Raw genomic sequence first — 24,829 nt, 5'->3', positions numbered from 1 at the left:
GCCACAGCAGGCTCTTGTGGCCTAGGCCTCAGCCTCTGGGCCCACGGTAGGCACTCAGTGCCACCAGCAGCTGGCTGTGCTCTCAGGAGGGCAGCAGCCACGGGGGTGTGACCTCGGCTAGTGGCCGTCTGTACCCAGGATGCTTGCCCGCATCCGTCCTAGTGTTCCCCACACCCTGCTGGGCCAGGCCCTGGCAAGAGCGGGGTCTTGCACCCTGGGACACATAGCCGTTCCTGGGCTCACCCACCTCCTTTCTCCCACCCTGTCGGAGAGAACGGCTGCCCGGAGCCAGCCGAGGTCCACCCCAACTCCTGACCATTGGACTCACGACCGACCAAGTCCACAGTCTGCCCTCCAGGCCTGCCACTGTTCTCAGGACACGTGTGTGGCCACACCTGTGACGGCACCTATTTTCTTGGTTTACTCTCCAGGCGGGGTCCTAGCAACCCCCCACCCCGTGCCTCTGCCAATCGTGCGGAATGCTGGTCCTGGGGCTCACGTAAAGCGAGCACACGCTCTAAGACGGGTCCCTTTGGAACCGGGACACAGCATTCAGAGGCAGCTGCTGGTGGAACGTCTTCCCTCTGCAGACCCGTGATTCGTTCATCCCAGAAATGTGTGCCAGCTGCTCTGGCAGGCATGGGGATGGAAAGTGACAGCGCTCGGAGGTGGGTCGTGGTGCGCAAGCTACTTCCCCAGCCCTGGCCACTGTCCGTGAGGGCCAGGACCAATCCCAAATCAGTACTGGGCTGGGCTGGACTCTCTGCCCCAAACACCCACAGAGTTGGTCGATTGCCGGCTTTGAGTTTTTCCCCAAACGCGTCCTCCTCTGAGGGCACCCCTCACCCACCCACCCTGAATGGTGACCCGCCGTCTTGCCCTGCGGCCCCACGTCCCCCGGGTGCTCACACCCGCCCCGTCCTGCCCTCATGGCCTGCATCCCAAGCGCTCACACCTGCTCTGACCCGAGGCCCGGCCCCCAGGTGAGCTCCCTTACTTCACCTCCCGCTGCTCGACCAGTGCCCACAGAGGCCCGGCACATGTGTGTTAAGTGGCTGTGGTCACAGGTGGGCGCGTGGACCGGTGATGAGGGCGCGGAGGCGACAGCCGTGTGGGCGGTTTCTGTGCGTCACCTTGTCCGTGCCAGCCTGCCGCCGCCCTGGAGGCCGAGGGTGGAGTTTCGGCTTCCAGGAGGCATGTGCGCCCCGTGGCGGGGTCACTGCCCCCCTCGCTCACCGCGGTTCCCGCCCCTGGCTCTTGGCCACAGTCTCCACCTCGAACCACTGCCCCTCCCTCTGTGGCCCCACCAGGCTCACCAGGAACAGCCAGGATCTGGTGGTTCTGCCTCTGGCTTCACCTGCACCCAGAGCTGTGTTCTCTGGGGGACCCTGTGGGGAGCCAGCCTTCCAGGGCAGGGGCGTAGGGACCAGAGGCCAGGCAGGCATTTCTGCCCAGTCTCCAGGGCCAGAGGCCAGCTGGGAACTGGCTCAGTGGCTGTGGCCATGAGAGCCTCCGAGGATGGCCCGGGGCGGGGGCCTGGCCCTGGGATGCATTGCCAGGGGTTTGTGGACATCAACCCTGATTGGGTGATGACAAGTATTAGTCACTTTTCTCAAAAATGGGTAGAGTCCCAGAGCCCACTCCGTGTTTTCCTCTGTGTGACAGGCGGTGAAGCCACCGCAGGCCAGTGGGTGCCTGGGGACAGAGCTGTGCACACAAAGCCCGCTGTCGGGCACAGGTTTCCCCTCAGGATGCAAGGGCCAGACGATTTTGCAAGTATTCACCTCTTTCTGACCAACAACAAAGGCAACCTTATGTGGTTCCACCCCACAGTGCTCGCAGGTCAGGGGAGGAGGGAGGAGCCCTGTGGCAGAGACAGTGGCCAATCCAGGAGGGTGGGGGCAAACTGGATGGGGCGGGTGTGAGCGGCCTCACCGGGCAGGTTGTGCTGTTTCCTGTGCAACATGCCCAACTGCGACGTTGTCTTCCCTGGAGGGCTCCTGGGGCCAGGTCCTCTGTGCCCCTTCCTCGGGGAGAAGCCTGGGGACAGGGAGGCCCCGTCTCTCCCTCCTCAGCCTCAGGTGAGTGATGGACACTGTACGTCACCACGAACAGGACGTGCTGGTTTATGTGTGGAAATGCAACGGGATCAGTCAGAATCTGTAACGTTTGGCACCCAGAGTAGGCGACACGCACTTGAAACACAAGTATGGAGGACCAGTGGGCCCAGCGCTCACGGTCCTTCCGCGGCTGCACCTGACTGGTCCGTGCAGGCGTCACTCCTTCCCCATCCAGGGGTGCAGGAAAAGCTAAGCCTGGCACGGAGCAGTCTCCTTGTGGGCAAACCCTTGTCCCTTTAACCTTACAGGTGCATCTGCATGACCTTCCCAGCAACGGTGCAGGGAACAGGGCCAAAGAGTGGCTCCCGCCAGTTTCTGCCAGATGCCGGCGGGGGGAGGGGGGGGCCGCTGCTTCCTGCATCCAGAGCACAGCACCTCCCTCACTACCTGCCTTGTCTCGTCACCACAGCAACCCAGGCAGGCAGGTGTCTGCTCCACTGGGGCAGCCGGGGAAGCTGGACACCATGGCTGCTGTGTACTCAGGCTACTGTCTTCCTCCTGAGGCCCCTCCCCCCAGCCCCCAGCCCCCAGCCCTTCTCCCATCCCCTTCTGGAGCCCCCCTCCTGCCTTCCTAACCCCCTGCACCCCTGCCCTCCTTTGGCTCGGCTGGATCCTTCTATCCCTGTCCTTCTTGCCCTCGAACCCGCTGCTTCTCCTGCAATGGTGCTGTTCTGGGCACCCCCCAACTGTTCCTCTCTCTTTCTCTCAGGCTGCCCTTCCTTCTGACTTCAAACCGGCTCTGGTAACCCCGTCAGCTGAGGACAGCGAAGCCCCATCAGGCACGCGGGCACCCCACCCTGATGCGGCCCTCAGCTGCCCTTCCTCTTACACACCAGTCTCACACTTCACTGCACTTCTGCCAGGCCCAGAGGGGGTCGCCAGTGAGCACCGGGTGCCCTGGCTGGGACTCCACCCCCTGAAGGTCCTGGAGCCAACACCAGGTGCCCAGTGGCCCCCGGCCCGGTCTCCTCAAGCTGAACTGGAAGGCTCTCTTTGGCTCATTGGAAAAACAAACCCACGAGCTGCAGCCATCATCACATCTGCCATGGGCTTCCCCTCGTCCAGGCGTGGCCTGGGACCCAGGTGCCATCACTCCCCTCCCGAGGGCACAGGCTGTGACCTGGGGTGAGCTGGTGGGAGCCTCGTCCTCCTCCTCCTGGATCAACAACTTCTCTCCACACACCTAACAAATCCGGGCGGGCGCTGGGGCCGGGTACACACAAACACAGCTGGAGCCTCAGGTTGATTAAAATGCCACCATAGGCATGGACACCGTCAGGGAGAGTCCTTCCACGAGACGCCCGTGGGTCTGGGAGCAAGTCGGCCTCGCCCCGGGGAGCTGGGGGTGTCGGGCAGAGGGCGTGCGGCATTCAGATGGCGGCTCAGGGCACCGCCCGCCTGACTCAGTGCTTCCCACCCCAGACAGGAAAGGCAGCCGTGTCCCCCCACCGTCAGGAGGACACAGGTGGCGTGTGGTGTGTGCCAGAGGTCGGAGGGTGCGCAGAGGTGACTGACACACTCTGGACCATGATGGCCGGGGGCTCGGGACCCACCGAGGCTCCCAAAGGGAGTCCTGGATTCCAACCCGGCCACCGAGCCGGGGTCAGGCTCCTCCGTGGAGGGGCTTGGTAGGTGACCCCGTGGTACACAGGAGTGGGGCCAGGCGTGTCTGATGGGCTGAGCCTGAGTTTCGTGGGGGCGGTGGGAGAGGCAGGAGCAGCTGAGAGGCAGGCCAGGCCTCGCCCACAGGAGCCAGGACCTAGGGCTGCTGCACCCAGGTGTTGGCGCCCACTGGAGGCTCGGGGCGGGCGCCAAGGGGCCTACACCCATAGGTATGGCATCTGCATCTGAGGAAGGGGTCCGGACCGGACATGAGACAGCACGTGGGGGGACAGATGTGGCATCAAGGGCCCCTCAGGAGGGACACCCGGAGAGGGAGGAGGGAGGCACGGCCCGGGGCTCAGAGGTTCCACGGGAAGAGGGCCAGGGTAGGGGTCTGGGTGTGCAGACAGGACAGGAGTCTGCACCGTGTGGCTGGGTCTGGGAGCACACCCGAGACCTGGAACTGCCTCAGTCACTCAGGGAGTGCCCAGGATGGCAGGGGCCGTGGGCCGCGTCTGCCGCCTCGGGGGTCACCAGCCCCGTGTTCCAGGACCAGCACCTTTGCTGCTGCCCACCTGTCCCAGGTGACAGACAGGGTGCAGCCTCCCCGGACCCCATCCTGCATCCCAGCAGCCCCACCGCCAGGGCATGGGAAGGCCGCTAGGGTCTGAGCCAAGGTGCCTGTGATGGGCTGTGGGCTCAGAGTTCCTCCCACCCCCCACCTCCTGTTCTCCCTCCTGGGGTCATAGGTGGGGCCCGGGGTGGGGCTGCTGGCAGCTGGCTGCAGCCCTGCAATGACCTGGAGGGATGAGTCATTAAGGTCAGAGTCTTAAACAAAACAGGTGGCCTGCGCTCTGACAGGGGACAGTGACAAGGACAAGGTGTGGTGGTCCCCGAGCCTGGCCCTGGGCTCTGCCCCTGGATTGCCAGCGGTCTTCTCTCCATGGAGCGCAGTCTCCAAGCAGCTGCAGTTAGCAGTTAGCGGGGAGACTGAAGCACCAAGCGCCAGGTGCAGGGACCCCACCCTTCACCCCAGGAGCAGGCAGGCCCCCCCCCCCGACCCACCCAGGGCAGCCGACACTGAGTGGCATGAAGACAGAAGACGGGGGCTGGGCATCCCTGAGACTGGCCTTGGGCAAACTGCAGGGCCCTGCACCGTTGCTCCCACCTTGTGGATGGGAAGACTGAGCCTCTGCCTCAGCACACAGCGAGGAACGAGGCCTGCGGGCTCCAGATGGCACCAAGGCTCAGGGGCCCATGCCAGCTGGACTCAGATGGAGCGGGCTGTCCGCACAGTGGGGGGGAGCAGCTGCCCTCGGGCCCTGGCAGAGGCTCCCCAGAGAACAGAGACCTGTTCAGAGGCCTGACCTCGTCCTGAGACAAAGGGTGTGGTGGGGGTTCTGGCCTAGGGTCCCACATCCCCAAGCAGTGGGACAAGTCGAGCCGCTCCTCGGGCAGACGGGTGGACGGAAGGATGTCTGGAACCATGGCAGGGAGGGTTCTGGCCACAGGCACACCCACCAGACCTGACGCAGTTGTCCCTGCCGGCATGTCCCTGCACCTGCCGGGAAGGGAGGTGGCAGGGGGGTCCAGGACCCATCCGAGGGGTCTAGCCACCTCAGGCTGCAGGGACTCTTGCATTTCCCAGTGTTCCCTGGACACCCTGGAGCCCTGTAGCTGGTTATAGTCAGGGCCATGACTCCTGTTTTCAGCCCAAGCCCCCACTCATATCCCTGTTTTCTCTCTCTGGGTTGCACTCCACTGATGGTTAACTCTACTTTCTTCATAGACTCGGTTCAACCCTTGAAAGACCATCCCAGTCTTGACCCCAGACTTCTTTGTCCCTGTGCTGTCACTGTTTCAACCCGGCCAGTTTATCTTTCTGGGATGCTAAGCAGAGGCCCCTGACCCTGTGCGGGGTCCCGAGTGTGGGCACCCAGCAGCTTCTCGGGAGACTGCATTCCCAGGCAGGACTGAAGGACCTATCGCATCCAGAACCTCCTTCCAAGGCTTCTAGAAGTGGTTAATCATCCCAGAGGGTCCTTGTTTCATTCCAGAAATCTGAGGTCCCCCTTTACTTTCAGACAACTGTGAGGCACAAAATAGCTGTGGTCCAACAGACAGGTGCCCGGGAAGGGGCAGGTGGCGGACTGGGGGAAGCAGAATTCCCGAGGCTTCCCACAGCAGGGATGGACAGAAGGAGGCCGGCCCCAGATCAGAAGCTCCCAAAGGTCTCTTACCTCTGTTAAATTAGGCTTTTACTTGGAGATCATGGTAGACCCACACACAGTCGTGGGAAGCAGTGCAGAGACCCGTGGGCCTAGTGCCCCTGCTGGCCACGCCAGGCCTCCCCGTGGCCACATCACACTCCCTTTTCTATGTCAGTGAAGCCATGTCTCTGTTGCTGTTCTGTGTTTCATGTGTATTTTTAAATTTTTTGTAACGTTTATTTATTTTTGAGACAGAAAGAGAGCATGAATGGGGGAGGGGCAGAGAGAGAGGGAGACACAGAATCCGAACAGGCTCCAGGCTCCGAGCCATCAGCACAGAGCCTGATGCGGGGCTCAAACTCACGGACCGCGAGATCATGACCTGAGCTGAAGTCGGACGCACAACTGACTGAGCCACCCAGGCGCCCCACGTGTCTATTTTTATTCAGAGGCATGAGACTTGCACACACGCTGATGGCCCGTGCTCCCCACTGTCCTCACCTGGCCCCTGCTCCTGCTAAGGCAAAGATCTCCGGCAGAGCCAACGCGCCTTCTGACTTGAAGCCATTCGTGAGGTGTTTGTGACTCACCAGTGAGGATGGCCTGCTGCCCTTCAGACCCACGTCCCTATTGTCACGGGCATTTTGGGGGCTACAGCAGGGCTCCCTCACCTCATCTCACCTCCTCTGACGTCTGTCTCCTTCAATGGCTTCTCCTCTGTCCCCCATAAAACACTCAAGCCCTGTCCCTCCTCCCAGCACTTTGCCCAGTGGCACCTATGCTACCACCGTGGCTCAGAGCCTCACTTCTGTGGCCTGCACTGTCCCAGGTTCTGCTTCCCACCCCACCCCACCCCACTGCCACACACACAGCCGCTTGAAGTCCTGTGTCTCTGGTTGGAGTCAAGATCCTGGACTGAACCCCCATCTGCCTCTGTGGCCACTGCCCGGGGTTCCGTGAACCACCCATCTGCTCTCTGCTCCCGCGTTCATATTAACACGTATGCTCCTCTTCCTGGACGTCCTACCCCGTGTCACCGGGCAGCCACCAGAGACCATAGGCCTCCTCACAACCATGAGCCGCCCTGACCCCTGGTCTTTACAGGACCTGAGCTCAGCCTGACGCTCAGTGCACTGGTGCAGACGAAACAAGGCCAGGTTGGGAGCATCTCAGGATTTGTGCTGGGCCTAAGCGCTCTGCAGACATGAGATTAATGTCAGTGGTGGATGGAAAGTGCCCCCTTTTATCTCTCGGAGCTCGGCTTTCGAGGGCCCTGGCGGTGACCCGGGGCACTCCATTGTGGCGCGTGGTGACGTCCTGGGAGTCCTGAGTCATGGCGTGGCTGCTGGGGTTGCTCAAATATAATGGAAAATCCGTGCTCTTGATGTCAGAGCATAAATGAACTTTTTGGTGTTATTGATGTTGTGCTGATTTACGATAAACGTGTGGGACGGTCAACGTAGATTGATTAATGGAGTGTTAAGGGCAGTGGTGAACAAAGTAAGTGCCCCCCAAATCCAACACTAGAAGGTTCTATGTCTGTTCCACAAAAGAGACCCGGCTGAGAAGGCGTCTTGTACCACGTTCGACGGCTCCACGTGAGCTCCACACCTTCCTGTAAGGAGTCACGCTTATTCCCCACATCTGCCCACGAGGAGCGAAGCCCGATGCTAACAGGGGGACAGACGGGTTGGATGTGCTCACACTGGCTTTGTGGCAACAATGCAGGTTATTCTTAAGGGCACACTGGTTTCTAGTAATAAAAGGTGATGCTGTCCTTGGTTAAGGAATTATTTTAAATACCATGAGATTAGTACAGTGTGTACAAAATAAAAAGTAACAAACAGCACTCGTGGCCTTAAGTCCCAAATGTTGGCCAAGGTGGGGGCTTGTGGTCGCAGCCACAACACAGCAGACCCCAACCGGATACAAGTTACTCTGGTCACCGAAGGCCTGCAGGGCTCCGGCCCATCGCCCAGCTCACTGGCTGGGCAGGAAAAGCAAAAGCCTCATGAACGTTTAAAATGCAAATTTCTGTAAATGGTGTAAGAAAGTGGTCTAGTTTCATCCTTTGGCATGCTGCTGTCCAGTTCTCCCAGCACCACTTGCTGAAGAGACTTTTTTTCCATTGGATGCTCTTTCCTGCTTTGTCAAAGATTAGTTGCCCATATGTTTGTGGGTCCAATTCTGGAGTCTCTATTTGATTCCATTGGTCTATGTGTCTGTTTTTGTGCCAATACCATTCTGTCTTGATGATTACAGCTTTGTGGTAGAGGCTAAAATCTGGCATTGTGATCCTTCCTGCTTTGGTTTTCTTCTTCAACTTGACTTTGGCTATTCGGGGTCGTTTGTGGTGCAATACAAATTGTAGGATTGTTCTAGCTTCGAGAAGAATGCCAGTGCAATTTTGACTGGGATTGCATTGAATGTGTAGATAGCTTTAGGTAGTATTGACATTTTAACAATATTTCTTCTTCCAATCCATGAGCACGGAATGTTTTTCCATTTCTTTATACCTTCTTCAATTTCCTTCATAAGCTTTCTATAGTTTTCAGCATACAGATCTTTTGCATCTTTGGTTAGGTTTATTCCTAGGTATTTTATGATTCTTGGTACAATTGTGAATGGGATCAGTTTCTTTATTTGTCTTTCTGTTGCTTCATTGTTAGTGTATAAGAATGCAACTGATTTCTGTACATTGATTTTGAATCCTGCAACTTTGCTAAATTCATGTATCAGTTCTTACAGACTTTTGGTGGAGTCTATCAGATTTTCCATGTATAATATCATGTCATCTGCAAAAAGTGAAAGCTTAACTTCATCGTTGTCAATTTTGATGCCTTTGATTTCCTTTTGTTTTCTGGTTGCTGATGCTAGAACTTCCAACACTATGTTAAACAACAGCGGTGAGAGTGGACATCCCTGTCGTGTTCCTGATCTCAGGGAAAAAGCTCTCAGTTTTTCCCCATTGAGGATGATGTTAGCTGTGGGCTTTTCATAAATGGCTTTTATGATGTTTAAGTGTGTTCCTTCTATCCTGACTTTCTTGAGGGTTTTATTATGAAAGGATGCTGAATTTCGTCAAATGCTTTTTCTGCATTGATTGACAGGATCATATGGTTCTTTTCTTTTATTAATGTGATGGATCAGATTGATCGATTTGTGAATATTGAACCAGACCTGCAGCCCGGGAATGAATCCCACTTGATCATGGTGAATAATCCTTTTTATATGCTGTTGAATTCGATTTGCTAGTATCTTGTTGAGAATTTTTGCAACCATATTCATCAGGAAAGATGCTCAACGTTGCTCCTCAATGGGGAAATACAAATCAAAACCACACTCAGATACCACCTCATGCCAGTCAGAGTGGCCAAAATGAACAAATCAGGAGACAATAGATGCTGGTGAGGATGTGGAGAAATGAGAACACTCTTGCACTGTTGGTGGGAATGTAAACTGGTGCAGCCGCTCTGGAAAACAGTGTGGAGGTTCCTCAAAAAATTAAAAATAGACCTACCCTATGACCCAGCAATAGCACTGCTAGGAATTTACCCAAGGGATACAGGAGTACTGATGCATAGGGGCACTTGTACCCCAATGTTTATAGCAGCACTCTCAACAATAGCCAAATTATGGAAAGAGCCTAAATGTCCATCAACTGATGAATGGATAAAGAAATTGTGGTTTATATACACAACGGAATACTATGTGGCAATAATGAGAAAGAATGAAATATGGCCTTTTGTAGCAACGTGGATGGAACTGGAGAGTGTGATGCTAAGTGAAATAAGTCATACAGAGAAAGACAGATACCATGTGTTTTCACTCTTATGTGGATCCTGAGAAACTTAACAGAAGACCATGGGGGAGGGGAAGGAAAAAAAAAGTTAGAGAGGGAGGGAGGCAAACCATAAGAGACTCTTAAAAACTGAGAACAATCTGAGGGTTGATGGGGGTGGGAGGGAGGGGAGGGTGGGTGATGGGCATTGAGGAGGGCACCTGTTGGGATGAGCACTGGGTGTTATATGGAAACCAGTTTGACAATAAATTTCATTTAAAAAAATGCAAATTTCATTTCAGCCATCACATGTTGGATGCCTTTCTCACCTAATCCGTTCACAACTATCTGGCAGATTTCTGGAATGCTCAACAGCTTCTGGTCCAATTTCCAACATTCTAATGAAATCATGCTAAAAAAACTCTGCTTTGATTTCACCACGGGATGGACACTGCAACTGAAAACGTGTCTGAAAGGTGCTGGTGTCATTCAGGAAAATGTGCCGAGATTGGGGAATTGGACAGCCCGCTGTGGAGCACGAGGAGGCGGAGAGGAAGGCCGCTGGCCCGCCTGTCTCGGGGACTCACCCCAGTCCTGTGCCAACGCCCGGCTCGCTGTCAGGTGCTGCTCAGACTGTGTGTCCTGGAGTGAGCACACCTCCAGCCCCCTCCCCGCAGCTGCCGGCCCGACCCTGTCAACCATCACATGGGGATGGGGTGGGTGTGCAGGAGTCTCCTCCCCCAGATGGACGTCTCTGCCCGCAGCTGGTCGGTTCCCCAGGCGGGCTCTCCCAGCCCTGGCCTGCACAGAGACTGTGCAGCCTGATGCACACGCTTTCACTGTAGCACGGAGCCTCGGCCTGGCGCGGGGGACCCTACCTGCTGCGCGGGCATGAACGAGAGTGCTTCTCAGGCCTTGAAACGTTTTGTTTACGCTTTTGTTCTTAGCTTCACCCAGAAAACCTTTTATTTTTCTGAGAACTCGCTCCTGTGGAGGCGTCACGGTGAGGTGAGTACTCAGGCACCTCTTTCAGGCAATCTTGGAAAATTAAGGTTTCTTCGCAAGAACAAACAGTTCACAGTATTTTGAAGGAAAGTGCAAACGGGCGGCCGTGGCCATGGCTTCCCGCCCCAACTGGTCTGGGTCCACGTGCAGGATGAGCATCTGTCGTTTTTTCTTAGCGTGTTGTTCCTGAGGAACCTGCCCCCGGCCCACACACCTTGCAGGGTTCAGAGCAACCATCGCATGCCAGGATTCACACGGGTGTTGCCAGCACGGTAACGGAACCTCTAGGTCTTTCTCAACATAGGACGGTGACAAAGAGGGGCTTCGTCACCCACGCTGCTGCCAGTATGGACCAGGCTTCCTACAGCTCTGACCACGCCCCAGGTTGATGTGGCCCAAGAAAATGTCCCTGAATTACGAGTCCCTTTGCATGTCACACGGAGCCCATGAGCGAATGATGAATCCAGACACTGACCTTGATCTCCTGCCGCTGCAGAAAGTCGTCTGTGGGGTCTTCTGGGGCCCGCCAGCGTGCCACCACACGCACGCACATGCAGGGCCATGCAGGAAGGGCTAATGCCCACCTGTGGAAGGCGCTAACTTGACCCTTCTGCTCCACACGGTGTGAGGGAAGAGCGAATCAAGTAGACACTGCATGCAAAGTGCCCTACACCCCAGGCAGAGGCAACCATACCCACAGAGCAAACGATGCACGTGCTGACAGACGTCAGCTTGTTTCCTCTGAATCGCGACAGACCGGGTGGGGCCCCCCGCCCCGAACAGAAGCATCACCCTCGGTATATGCTCGCCTGCGACCCTCTTCCAGACACGGTCTGCTCAGAGCCCCATCTTCCTCCCCAAAGAGCACAAGGTCACCACTGTGCCCCACTGGGTCCCCCCCCTCCCCAGGCGCTGGTGACAAGGTTTGCTGGGGAATCCCGTCCAAGTGCAGACACCACGCTGTCACACACGCTGGCACGTCTGTGTCCTCAGAGCAACTGTGTCCCCGGAAAGGCACAGCCCCCCACCGCCCCGCCTTACAGCACCTTTGGGGGACGCTCTGTCGGGCTGGGCTCCCACATACTGCACAGATGTCCCTCGGCCATGCCCCCAGGGCTCCAGGAGGGTGACTCCTGTCCTGCAGCCCTGACTCCACTCTGAGTCCAGGCCAGAGCTGTGGGCCGAGAGGTGGGAAGGGCAGGGTCGTGGCCCTGGGTCCAGGCCACCACTTCGTCAAGGCGCCGCTCTCGGTCACAGGAACCGTGGCGTGGGGGCGACCGGGAGGGGAATCCGGATGTGGAGTGAAAATGGAGAGGAAAAGGGCTGAGAACAAAGCAGAAACTCTGCCCTGGGACTGACATCACGCAGGTGGGCTGGGGGCATCTGCCTCTGGTGCAGGAGGGACGGCCCAGTGTGCACACAAAGGAGCTTCTAGGAAGTCTGCAGGGGCTGGTGGGGAGACCCTGCCTCCAAAGCTTCCTTCCCACCTGGCTCCCACCTGGCCCCCTCCAGTGGCAGCCCCCTACCTGCCCCCTCCACCTGGCCCCACCCACCTCCCACTTGCCCCCCTCCAGTGGCAGCCACTCAACTGCCCCACGGCCCCCACCTGCCCCCCACCTGCCCCCTCCAGGGGCAGCCCCTGTTGGAAGCTTCAACCCTCACTCAGCCTCAGTTTCCCTGCGGGGAGGAGCATGTGATTATTGTATAAACAGATCAGCCCAGGGGCCAAGCCCCTCTCTGAGCTGAGCCATGCTGGCCTTCCTGGGGGTCCTCAGGGGGGGGCCACCACCGGGCTGTCTGGCTTGGCGCCATCCCCACTGTCACAGAAACAAGACCAACAGAACCAACTGTGGGTCCTGCAGCAAATCCAAGCACCTACACATATCACCCGCTGGTGCCCACACTCCCGACAGCCCCTAGTCCGAAACACGATGTTGTTTCGGACAACTACTGCCTGGCCATCCTCAGTGGTAAAGAAGGTATTGTTCACAGGAGACACCAAGGCACAGACTTGACCACAAAGCTCTCCATCAGAGGATGAGAACGCGAACCCTGGGCCACACGAAGGGCCTGGTAAACATCTGAACGTCCTGTCTTCATGGAGCTGTGATCCCTCCTCCCAGCCTGGTCACAGGGACACCACAGATCTGTCCTCACAGACAAGATGGGCCAGTAAAGAAACCATGTGATTCACATGCGGCCGGTTTCGTGAGCTTCAGGGGCAAGTGGAGGAGGAGCCCCACTCCAGACAGGACACCTGCTCAGCCCCGGTGCATGGCCAGGGCTCCAGGGGCATTCACTGGACTCTGCAGCTCCCCGGAGCCGACCATGGAAGCACCTTAAGTGTCACCAAACTGCATTTCAACTACAGCACAGTTGACCTTCCCGTAGGTCACCCTGGGTGTCACTTCGTCGGGGCATAATCAACACCAAGTAGCTGGAGGCTTTTGTTCTGTTTGCATGGAGCGTGTGGACCCCTGCACATGGAGCGCCCCCCAAACGAGGCCCAGCTTGGCTCTGATGGGCCTGGTGCTGGCCACGCTCCCTGCTGTCCAGTTCGGGCCAGCCGTGGAGTTGACCCTCTAGACACAGGGATGTCCCTGGCTTTTGGTAGCAGAGGGCATGACTCAGAGCTGTCTGATGATAACTTTGGATGAAAGGCTCACCTACTCGTTACACCCATTCCCTGCACTGTTCTGAGCCCCACGGGTACCTGCTTGAGACTCACAGGACGTCCCCCCTTCACCACGGGAGGTGTGGAACCGTCTCCAGGAGGCACGGCTACTGCATCACACCACGGCCACCAAAGCCAGGAGCGCTGGGCGCGACCCCAACAGGTGGTGGCTGATGGGATCCAGGGACTCACCCTCAGCGACAGACAGCAGCCAGGAGCACCACTCAGAATAGACGTAATAGCTTTTCATCTCTGCCACGGAGATTCGGGCCGCGCTTCTGTCCCCCATGGCTGTCCCTGTTCCCGGTTCTGCCGCCTTCCCTGCTCACCCGCCAGCCTCTCCCACTGAACTTTGCTCCCTAAAATCTGCGTGAGGGACCAGCTGACTTTTTACTTCCGTTTCACCCATGAACAGAGACAAAACACTGAAGGGTGATTACCTTCCCACAGGCTCACATCTGCTCACCCCACCCTGCGTAAGTACACACGGACCCCGGCCGGCCGGCTCTGGCGGCCCAAGGAGGAAGGAACGTCCCGGCCTGTCTTGGCCTCAGTTCAGGGACAAGGGACAGCTCTGCCGGCGTGACTTCCCTGAGCTTTTGTGGAGGTGACAGGAAGGTCAGATGCAAGGAGGGCCCACCTGCTGGCAGAGAGATGTGTGCATGCTGGGAGCACCACACAGGACAAGATGCCCAGAGCAGCCCTACACCACCACCTTCTTCCACCTGATAAGGTCCGATGCTCCTGACACAGGTGACGATGTTTGGGAACAAACAGAGGCGGAGGCCATATTTGCTGAAAGGGAGGTGAGGACCACAGAGACAAGGTCGCCCTGACCAGCCTTCTGTTCCCAGCCTGTGGGTCTCTAACAGATCTGGGGTGTGACGCCTGAGTCCCCACCTGGAGATGCTCTCTCAGAATCCAGGGGGGCATGGGCTGCCTCGTGCCACCGTCACAGCCCTGACTACCGCACGGAGCTCCACAGGGACGGGGTAAGGCACCCCTCCCCCTCACTCTGTTCAGGGACCATGGCAGTGGACAGAGTCCACACACCTGGGCCAGCGAGGCAGTCCAAGCCAGCTAGACAGTGGGGCTGGGGGTAAGCAGCTGTGGGTGTCCAGGATCAAGACGCCACAAAGACCCAGATGCGTCAGGTCCCAGAACTGTCCCCAGGCCTGAGCCAAGCTGTCCCCAAGCAGGCTGGTGGAAGACGGAGAGTTGGGGCGAGGCGCCGGAAGCAGTGACTTCAACCAAGTTGCCTGAAGTTTACAATGATGAAAATAATACGAATCGCCAGATTTCTTTAGAGCAAGAAACCTGTCCTTACCAGCCAGTCTGACCACAGCCCATAAGGAAGCATCTCAGTACAAGTATTTCCTCTGATAAACACACTTTAAACAAAACCACACGCTCTCTCCTCATTTTCACGGGTCTTGGCTGATCTCACCTGGGTGGTCTGGGGAGTCAGAGAGCACGGCGCTCTGCTTCCTGGAGCTCTGGAAGAGTTGAGAGCCAGGTTTGCAGATCTGGCTCTTCTGAAAGCCATTACGGGCAAGACCCAGCAGACACCGTAGCCAAGTACCAATGCACACGTCCCCCAGTGCTGGGTGTCCCTTAGAGCTACTTTCAGGGAACTCGGGCTTTTCCTTAGCACCCCCCACTCTTCTTTGAACGCCAGGACCCAGGACTCAGCACCTAACTGCCCATCATCCAACTTGGTGCCAGTATGAGCCGGCACACTCAGCCTCTCGTGGGCACTAGGGCTGGTGGAGAAGCCTCTCGGGTCAGCACCCCACCGGGCACCCTGAGCAGACATCGCTGCAGCACTGACCTCACCATCTGGGTCACCTGGCTATTGTGGGGGGGGGCAGGCTCAGGCCCCACATCACCCTCCCCCATGGGGCCTCCAGGGGTTGGATGTTAATTCAGTCCTTCAGAGTTGGGGGTTCTCAGAGAGCAGGTCCTCCGAGGCCAGTCTGGTCAGAAAACTCGGGGACCCCTGTGAGCCCACATCCGATGACCTCTAGACAGTGGGCTTGGGAGGGGGTCAGGAGGGGCCCAAACATGTGCCAGGCTGGGGCAGGGGTCCACACGGCCCCTCGTGACGACCCCACTCACTCCTCAGAGTCGGCAGCATCCACCAGAAAGTCGAGGACCTGTTATTTTAACCCTGAACATGTGCACGGATGCAGGTGAGCTGGGAGTGACAGCCGAGAAGCAGAGGCCATCAGGCTTTCAGTGTGTGGGCTCCGTCCTTCCCCAAAGAGAAACTGAGGGAGGCTGTCTGGTCACAGCCGAGCCCGCCCTGCGGCCACCAGCCACACCAGGGCTGAGACTATCCTGTGGCCACCAGCCACACCAGGGCCAGGCCCTCAGCCCTGCAGTTTTATGCACCAGCTTCTCCCATCCTCTTGGGACCCTAATGGGCCAGAGTGAGGCTCCTACTCCCCACCAGGGAGGAGCCGTGGGGCCCCCAAACCAGGGGACATGTTGGGCTAGCTTTGTTACTTCTGGCATCGTTCACCTTAGACATCAAGGGCATCTGATGCCTGACAAGGTGCCCGATGCCGCAGTCAGCTGCTGCCCCAAGGTCAACAGCAAAGCTCAGGCTTCCCGGTCTCCGGGAGAAAGGACAGAAATGAGGGACAGGTTCCCTCCTCCAGCCCCAGCTGTCAGCACACCAGGCTCTGGTGGAGGTCAGCCTGCATGGACGTTATGTTGAGACCCAGGAGAATTCCCACACCTTCCTCTGAGAGAAGCCCCCTTGGGGACAGCCTAGGCTCTGGCTGCAGGGGAGGGAGCACTGGAGGCTGCCGGGGATGGATGCCAGGGCAGGATGCCCCTCAGACCGCAAGGGCAGGGCACACAAGGGCACACAAGGGCAGGGCACAAGCACGTCCCGCCTGCCACCATGGCCGAAGCAGAGACTCAGGAGCCCACACTCCTCAAAAGCAGAAGACAGTAAACCAAGTAAAGCCGGACCCACAGTCCGGCTTCAGTGAGACAGCCCGATGCATCATCTCCAACCTCCCAAGTACTTCAAGGGGCACGCGTCCCAGTGACACGTACAGGGAGGTGCCCACCGGCAGAAGGGACCCCGTACCTGCTCCTGCGTCCCGGGTGGTGCCACCCCGTCCCGCCTCAACAGGCTGTGGGCGCCTCGAGGTCCCCCGGCGTCTCCGAGGCAGCAGCCAGAGCCGACGCTGGGGCCCCCCGGGGGTCCCCCGAGAAGTTCCCTTCGCGGCCATCACGTTTTCTCCAGGGACGCGCACGGCAGCGGGGGCTTCGATTCCACAGGGCACAGTTCCCTTGCCCTGCAGTTCTCTTCTGCAGACGGTCCGCGGTGGGCGGGCACTGGCAGTGGGGGAGGGCACCCCACCCCGCGCTGCACGCTGAGCTGGGCAGGCGACCTCCAGTGACCTTGGGTTTGCCGAGTCCTAAGGAACAACAGAGCGTCCAACCGGCTCTCAGAGTCCCCGGCCTCCACCTCCAGGCCTTGCTCTGCAATCACTCTGGGCGCGGGCAGCCCAGAACCTCCTGTGCACGGAGGGCCAGCCCCTGCCTGTCCCCTCACCTGGGGGGACACAGCCCGGACACAAGGCCTGCGGTGTCAGAGGAGAGCTCTGCAGAGTGGGGGCCAGGCTGCAGAGCAGTCTATTTGCAGGTCTTGGGCGTTTCCTTCCTCGGAAAGGGGCTTGTGCTGGCGGGGGCTCCCAGAGTCAGGGGTTTGCTTTGCTGCCCAAGTCAGAAACACCTTCCAAGCTCAGGAAATCTCAAGTTCAAACAAACAGCCACAAGGCGGGAGGAAGGGAGGGGAAACGGCCCCGGGCCTTCTTGAAATAAACTGGGAGATTCCGCCGTCTGTGACCCCCGCCTGCCGTCCAGCTCGGGAGGCAGGAAATGATAACACCGCTGTGCTTGGCAAGTGACACTTTCCAGCGATGTTGATCGTGCCCCGGACCCCAAGGCTCCGGCCCCTGGTGCCCACCATGATTCTGAGGGGGAGAGACTGCCTGGCTACCTGCTGCCCCCACCTCCGTCCCAGAGCGTGCGCCCATGTGGGCATCACGCTGGACACGCCTCCGACCCTCACACCTAACCCGCTGGGCAGTTCACTCAGTTGCCGTTTATATGTGACACAGGGGAGGGTCCCAGGGCTCCCGTGTGCTTCCTGTACGCTCCCGCTTACGGGGGCGTCAGCACATGGGTCTGTCCGAATGGCCACGCTTGACCCCACGAAGCCACGGGCACCCCTTCAGCAGTGTAGCCGGTTTGCAGCAAGACAACGTCTGCTTCCTTCTGCCCCTCGGCACCCACCTTCCTCCCAGGGGTGTTCACAGGCTGGGGGGACCCTGCCAAACACCAGGCCTTCCCTGCCAGAGCTGGGGGCTGTGGGGCCGAGGTGATAGTGTGGGTCCCGCACGCCTGCTGGCTCAGCCCCGATGAGGTCCACTTCCGGCTCTTTGGCTAGGAGCAGGCTCACACCTCTGAGCAGGGGAGGCACTGGGAGTGCAAGCAGGTGCTGGCCTCACTCGCCTCTCCTCTGCGCCCACGCCCCCTGCGCTGGCCTGCGTCTGCCGGCACGCAGCAGGTGAAGCCGGCTCCCGGCGCTGTGTCCGTGAGAAGCAACACGGAGAGAATGTCAACGCACTGGCCGCCGAGCCGCCCATCTCTGCGCTTCCACGCGGGCCTCCGAGCAGAGGCCATCCTGGCGCACAGTCAGGAGGAAACAGATGGCGTGTTTGATGTGGTGCGTCCAGGACGCGAGCCCTCTTCCTGTGACCAGGGACCAGAGCCCTGAGCTCCGTTCAGCACAGGGCACCGCAGGAAGGACATGCGGAGACGTGGCTACGGGACATGTCTCTGTGTCCACGGGAGCTGCCCGCCACTACTGATTAGTAACCGCCACGAGCCCCGTCGTGTGTTGTTCTGAGGCCGGGGCTGAATTTCTCCCCGTGTAAACGCGAAGGTGTGCACAGAAAATCACGAGAACGGGAACTTCGGGGCCGCTCACGGAGCAGCTGGTAAGTCAGACGCACGTGTGTGCATGTGCACACAGCTGCGGCGTCGCTGTTCCAGCAAGTAGGCGTGGCTGACCCAGGGTGTCCGACTTTATGGAAATATGTCTTAAAGACGTTACTATATAAAACCTTTTCCAAAAATCAGTTCTGAGACATGAATCTGCTCACAGTCTCTTGGTCTCTTTGTCTTGAAGGCTCACGGTCTTTGGATTTGGCGGACATCTCAAAACCACACATCGTCCCGGGCATGTCCCTCCCTCAGCTCCCAGTCACAAAACCCAGGACACCCAAGTTCTTCCTCCCAGGCCCCAGGCCCACCCTGGTGTGCTGAGTGCAGGCACCGGCGGGCCTTTGGAGAACTGGGTCTCCGGGGACCCCAAGAGTATATTTTACTCAACATGAGCTCAAGCTACTGTCGAGGAATTTGTATCCATAAATGGCATCCAAGACTTTTGGCAGTAAAAAGTCTTAAATTAATCATGGCGGGGGCGAGGGCAGGGAGTCACTTAGCACAGCTCTTCAACGAGATGCTAGGTACTTGGAAAGTCCTTCCAGGCTGACAGCCGGCTCATTACCACGTGCAGCCACTAGGCGGGAGGACTCTTTTCCTTCGTAAGAATGACACGGGTGTGCACGTGTGCGTCAGTGCATTTCCACACGGCCAGCACACGCGGGTGCAAGCTGGCAGGGCCTGTGGGCCAGGTGACACACCTGCCTCTCCTCCTCCCTCCTGGTGCCTGGCGCCCCTGCCTGCCGTGCACAGATGACTTCCCGGGGTCGGGCCAGCACTGGGGCCCACAGGCACCACACGCCCCACAAGCTCGCCTCTTGTGCAGCGCTGGGTCCCAGCCCCACCGCCCGGCACTGCCCTCGGCCGCAGCCGGGCCACCCCACTGGACGATGATTCCCTGCGGAGTCCTGCTGCCGGTCATGACTAATTGTTCACTGTGTAACAGGGCCTTTCGGCCCTTTTCAATGACAACGTCTTCCCTCAAACAAAGACAGGAAGCTCTGGGACCCTCCGTCAAGATAGCCCGTAAGACACGCCACAGGTCCGACACGCTGCGGTCTCTGAGCACCAGCAGCGAAATCTTTGGTGGAGAGACCCTGGAGCTGCTCGCTCGTAATGAGCTTTTTGAGTAACACGCTTCATTGTCTTAAATAAAGGACGCATCACACCTGACCAATCATGACAAAATCGAGAGATGGTGCCCTAGTCATACGAAATTAGAAACCTACTTACAGAAAACAGGCAACATGGTGACTTAGGTCTTTTCTATGCTGTGTTTGCAACAATTTTAAATAAATGTTCTCCTCGCATTGATTGGGAATATTGTGTGGCACGTGAAAGTTTGCCTGAACCTTCCACGTGAAATTCTGACACTTTCTGCGTCGCCCGAGGGTCTGTGCCTGGAGACTGTCGGCAGCAAAGCATCTGGGGTCTTGCGGCACCAGGGCGGACGTGCGGCATCTCCCAGGCTCGGTCAGCTCACAGCAGACGCTCCCTGCACGTGAATGTGTCCATGCGAATGAGGGACGCTGCCAGCACTAAGGACTGGGTTTCAGAAGAGAAAATAGTATAAAAGGGCTGAAAATCCCTTTGAGACTTGATAAATTCTCAAATGGATAAAATTATAAAACTGATAAACCATGGAGCCCAAACGTGCACGCCTACTCAACAACTTTCCACGTTTTGTTACTATTTAAACATCAAAGGACATGTCCTCCCTTCACAAGGATTCAGAAATCAAAACACTCAGAAAACTGTCTTTGAAGATAAAGTAACCTGACAAAAGTGAAGTCACATCTGGGGCATTTGTCCACCTGAAGTCTTGCTAAAAACATCACCAATGCGACTTAACGTTAGTTCCTCCTGCAGAGGTAAGAAATCGGTTTTCACGCTTTGGGGCCTGGACTCACTTTTTGCACGCTACAACAAGGGAATAACAAAAAGCCAGAAAATTTGCTCGAAACCCAATTTAGACACGCAAATGCCACTTAATCTGTCAAGTTCAGAAAGCTCCCGAGCCAGCCGCACCCTGGAGAGCCCACACCCGCCGCTCAGACGCTCACTCCCCCTTCTCCCTCCTGTGGACCTCCTGCCCACAGGTGGCCTGAGCGCTTTTCACGCGGACTTACGTCCCTTGCTGTTTGCGGCAGCCCTGCGAGGCAGGTGTTCTCACGGATCCACTTTATGAGGACACCCAGGCGCCACCCGGCCACAGGTGGCAAGGCGGGGTTCCGGTCAGGGACCCCCTCCTCCCCAGCGCTCACCCGCCTCTCTGAGGTGGTGCTAGTGTTATCCCCAAGGCAGGAAACCTCTTCCACACTGTATCCAAAGAGCACCGAGGACTCTGATTCTAGAACGTTTGTGTGTACATCACACAGCTGCAATGAGCTTGTTTACATTTTGAAAGACACAACAAAGGTTTCTTCTTCCAAAGTCACAGGTATAAAATGAATGGATCAGATAAGTTCTTAGCTGACCAGAAATAAAGCTCGAAATTCTATTTATGACCACACAAACCCAGCGGCAAGGATTCATGATTTGCACTCATGTGGAGATGATAATTCTGGTGAAGAAGTGGGTTTGGGCAGAGAGGAGGGCCTCCCACCATGAGGACACATGAACTCCGGCCACCGGAGCAAGCATGTCCCGCTCTGGACTCTACCTTCTGCTAAGCTGTGAATCTGTGGGCCCCAAACAACTGTCTGAACTACTCTTCTCCAGTGAAAATGTGTTTTTTTTCGGCCACGGTACCCTCTCGACAAGCAGTTGAGGTCAGAAACCCTTCACTGCAATTTCTGAATTGTTACTGGTTGTGACAACAGAAGGGTCTCTCGGGTCATGTCTTGTTACATTTACTAGCCCCTGAGAGTGACGCTGGAGGGAACCCTCTTACTTGGCTGGTGCGGACCACCCACATGAAGGTTCTCTCCCCAGGAGTATGTGCCTGGTGCACCGTGGAGAATATAGGATCACCCACTTGTGCCCCCAGGAGGCCAGCTGTCCACAGAAGCCGCAGCAAACCTGAGACCCAAGCACAGACTGAAGCCACCCCCACCCTGAGTGGCCTCTGTAGGCTGGGCACTGTGGGGGCCCCTAGGGGAGGTTCACAGGAGTCTGGAGCATGGCCATTACTCTGCGGGAGCCCCTGACATAGTCGGGGCAGTCGGCAAACCACATGAACAGCACACAATGAAATGCTGCAAGGGGGCTGCATGGCCCGGAGAGCTGGCTGCTCCCAGGAACTGCTTCCCAGAGGACGGAGGACGGCAGCAGTGTGACCGTCACCTAGAGACGCTGGACACAGGCCAAGAAGGGTGCCCGATGACAGGAAGCAGGTGGAGTGTCTGGACCCGGAACCACCCCCACAAACACACTTACGTGGAGCCAGCTTCCTGTCTGTCATCTGCTTTGCTTGAACAAAGGGACAACTAGTGGACAAGTGCAGAAGCATGGATATGACTGGTTGGTCCTCTTCCGATGCTCAGAGCATCCTTCAGAATTGCCTCCTGGGTCCCCTTCATGCTTTAAAGGGTACGCGACACCCACCCTTTCAGCCACACTTGCAGTGTCTCCAAACAGCTGACCTTCCTTTCTTGTAACTGTGTCCACTGAATGTGGACACCTCCGAGACGTTTGCAAAGTATTTCGAGCAGGGGAAGCAACTTTAAAGCCCCTGGATCTGAGAGCTGCTGGGGCCACCTCAGGTCTCCAGCTTGCCCTGTCCACAGGCTCTCACCAATCAGCCCGGGGCTGCGCCCATGAGGCGTCCTTGGGATAAACGTTCCTTTTCAGTCGAGATCTGCATTCTGTAATTTCTCATCAATACCCCGGCTCTCAGCCCCACCGCCCAGAGGCCAAGACAACAGCTCCAGTCCTGCCACATGGTGGGCGCGCACGCTCGAAGGGCATGGCTGTGTTCCTGCTGGGTCTTCTGCTTTCCAGCGATGGCCAGAGAGAGCACTGCAATCTCCCACCAGGTGGCTGCTGGTTCAGACCACACCATCTGTATTAGTCAGCAAGTGCCACGCTAATGCTGGGTAACAGTGCACCCCCGATTCAGTGCCACCCCACTCAGCTCTATGGGGTTGGCTTTGTTCCACGGGCCTCCCTCTGGACCCAGGCTGGAGGGGCAGCAGTTGCCCCAGACACGAAGTCTGAGTCCCTCTGACTTTCATGGACATCGTTTGTGATGAAATTAGTGTATGTGTGTGGGCGGCCGGCAAGGATGCTTTCCTCCGTGAACTCTCAATTCATTCAGTCACTTCGTTCATGAAGGTCCAGGTACCAATTTATAGTTTCTCAATCACACATTCTCTTTTCGAAACTCAGGGAGGTATTCACAGATATCCGATGCTTGGGTGTCTCCTCCACCTGCCACGGTTCCTGCATCCACACAACACCTGTTTCTGCGGCACGTGGACGAGAGGTCACACAGGACTTGAGTGAGCCAGAGACACGACAGAGGAGCCATGGGCAGGAGGCATAGTGGGGACGTGGGCGCAGCTCACAGGAGTGGCCCCAGAGGGGCCCCGAATCAGCTGACGGGCAAGCGGGCTGCACAGGTGTAAGGAGCCCCTGGTTTTCCATCCGCTTCCGTCTCTGGAGTCCACTGAGGGGGTCAGATGCTTCCACCTCCCCACTGAGCTGCACCTGGTTGGGCACAGACTCACTTGGTCGGGGTGGGCCCGGGGACCTGCATTTCTAACACCTGGGCAATGCCTGCTCGGAGACTGCAGCCTGAGAACCCTGTTGGCAGGAAATCAGCAACACCTCAGGCATGCGACTCCAAGAGAAAAGACCTCTGGTTTCATCTCCAGGGCTTCTCTTTCGAATCCCTAAGACCCACTCCTGAATCCCTGCTGCGGGAGCCCAGGAACTTCCTGCGGATGCCCTTTGTCAATGGTTGACAACAGCCACACCCACCCACCACAAATCTGCACTACGTTCCATCGCATTTCACACATCCTCCGACATCCATCTAACCTGCCTCCATGGTGTTCTTCCCAAAATGCCACCTTAAAAGTGGATCTGAAGAAACAACTCCTGAGGCTTCATGACCGAGGCAGACGCCTGCAGGCATGGGGGGGGCCATAACCATGCTGGACAGACCTCAATGCTGCAGGGACGCTCCGGCCACCGTGTCGAAAGCCCCTACATACAGCGTTCTGTGCAGGGATGCGCCCACCCTGCACCCAGCTGGGTCTCCCTGGAAGGAGTCTTTCCTCCAACAGGTGCATGGGGGGGGGGGGGGGCGTCAGGCCACTCTGCTCCGAGGACATCCTGGGAAACTTCTCCCAGCCCGCTGCCCCACTAAGCCCCGTCACAGCCACACACTACCTTCCCAAGGAGGGTTGGTGGCCCGGAGGACATAAGTGATGGCAGGTGGGCCACACTGGCTCGTCCTTTCCTCTCATGGCCACATCTGACTCAGTCAGTCCCACTTTCAGACATGTGCGAGACCCCACTGCCCACGCTGAGCGCCACCCAGGCCCCAGTGGCCATCCACCCTCTCCTGGACCAGCAGTGGCCCCCAGTCACACAGTAAGTCCACGTTCCCCACAAGCCTCTGGATGAGCCCTGCTTGTGTGTCTCAGAGGCTCTGATTTCCCAGAGTCTGAGCCGGGGTTGGAGCCGTGGGCCGGCTTTACACGGGGCTGAACAGTGGGCCCCTCAATTCTGTGTGTTGAAGTTCCACCCCAGGACCTCAGAATGTGACTTTGCTTGGACACGGGGACTTTAAAGATATAATTAAGATAAAATGAGGTCACCGGGTGGCCCTACTCCATATGACCGGGGTCCGTGTAAGAAGAGATCAGACTCAGTCACGCAGAAAGACGACCACGTGAGGACACCGGGAGAAGACTGCCATCCACACGCCAAGAAAAGAGGCCTGAGGACAGACCAGCCCTGCGGAACCTTGGCCTCAGACCTCCAGCCTCCACACTGAGAAATGCACATCTGTTTCCCTACAGCGGCCGGGCTGCCTAATGCAGGGGCCCCCAGACCCCCACTCCCTGCCCCCCGCCTCCACTGGCTCCCCCCCGCCCCCCGGCCATTCCAGCCCCACACACCAAGGGCTTCCAGACCCCACGGTGCAAACACAAATAGCCTCATTGTGCACAGAAGGCTCTTCCCAACTTAAATATTACACACCAAATTCTTAGGGTATGTTTCAGCATTTCTGGGTTAACTACCTACTTTTACATATTGACCCAAGCAGACGCCACATCCGTATAATTTTGTGCAGAGGGAAGCCGGCTAAGGAGTTGCAGGACAGAGCTTCTCTCTGAGATCTGGGGGGTGTTGCTGTCTTGTCACAGGCTGGCTTTGTTCAGACAATTCACATTGGCTCAAGGTCCCTTGGGACATAGATGTGCCATCAGCAGCGTCGGGGGACCAAACCCTC

At 57.6% G+C, this 24,829-nt stretch overlaps 1 protein-coding gene across 10 annotated transcripts in view; it reads right to left on the bottom strand.

Moving 5' to 3' along the window:
• Positions 1–24,829, bottom strand: part of MCF2L (MCF.2 cell line derived transforming sequence like) — a 132,205-nt gene that overhangs the window by 67,442 nt on the left and 39,934 nt on the right. Inside the window, exons 2-3 of one of the 10 annotated variants that reach the window (XM_053218058.1) lie at positions 16,967–19,968; positions 16,496–16,829 (exon numbers count right to left, since the gene is read on the bottom strand). The exons of 8 other annotated variants lie outside the window; for them this stretch is intronic. In XM_053218058.1, the coding sequence (XP_053074033.1) occupies positions 16,496–16,640 (145 nt within the window). In that variant the 5' untranslated portion in view covers positions 16,641–16,829; positions 16,967–19,968. Of the gene's footprint in view, positions 1–13,584; positions 16,450–16,495; positions 16,830–16,966; positions 19,969–24,829 lie in introns of those variants that run through there. One more of the 10 variants, XM_053218061.1, reaches the window with a different exon arrangement.

This window comes from Acinonyx jubatus, chromosome A1 (genome assembly GCF_027475565.1).
Source record: "Acinonyx jubatus isolate Ajub_Pintada_27869175 chromosome A1, VMU_Ajub_asm_v1.0, whole genome shotgun sequence".
Classification (NCBI taxonomy): domain Eukaryota; kingdom Metazoa; phylum Chordata; class Mammalia; order Carnivora; family Felidae; genus Acinonyx; species Acinonyx jubatus.
This window is presented reverse-complemented; position numbering and strand designations above follow the sequence as displayed.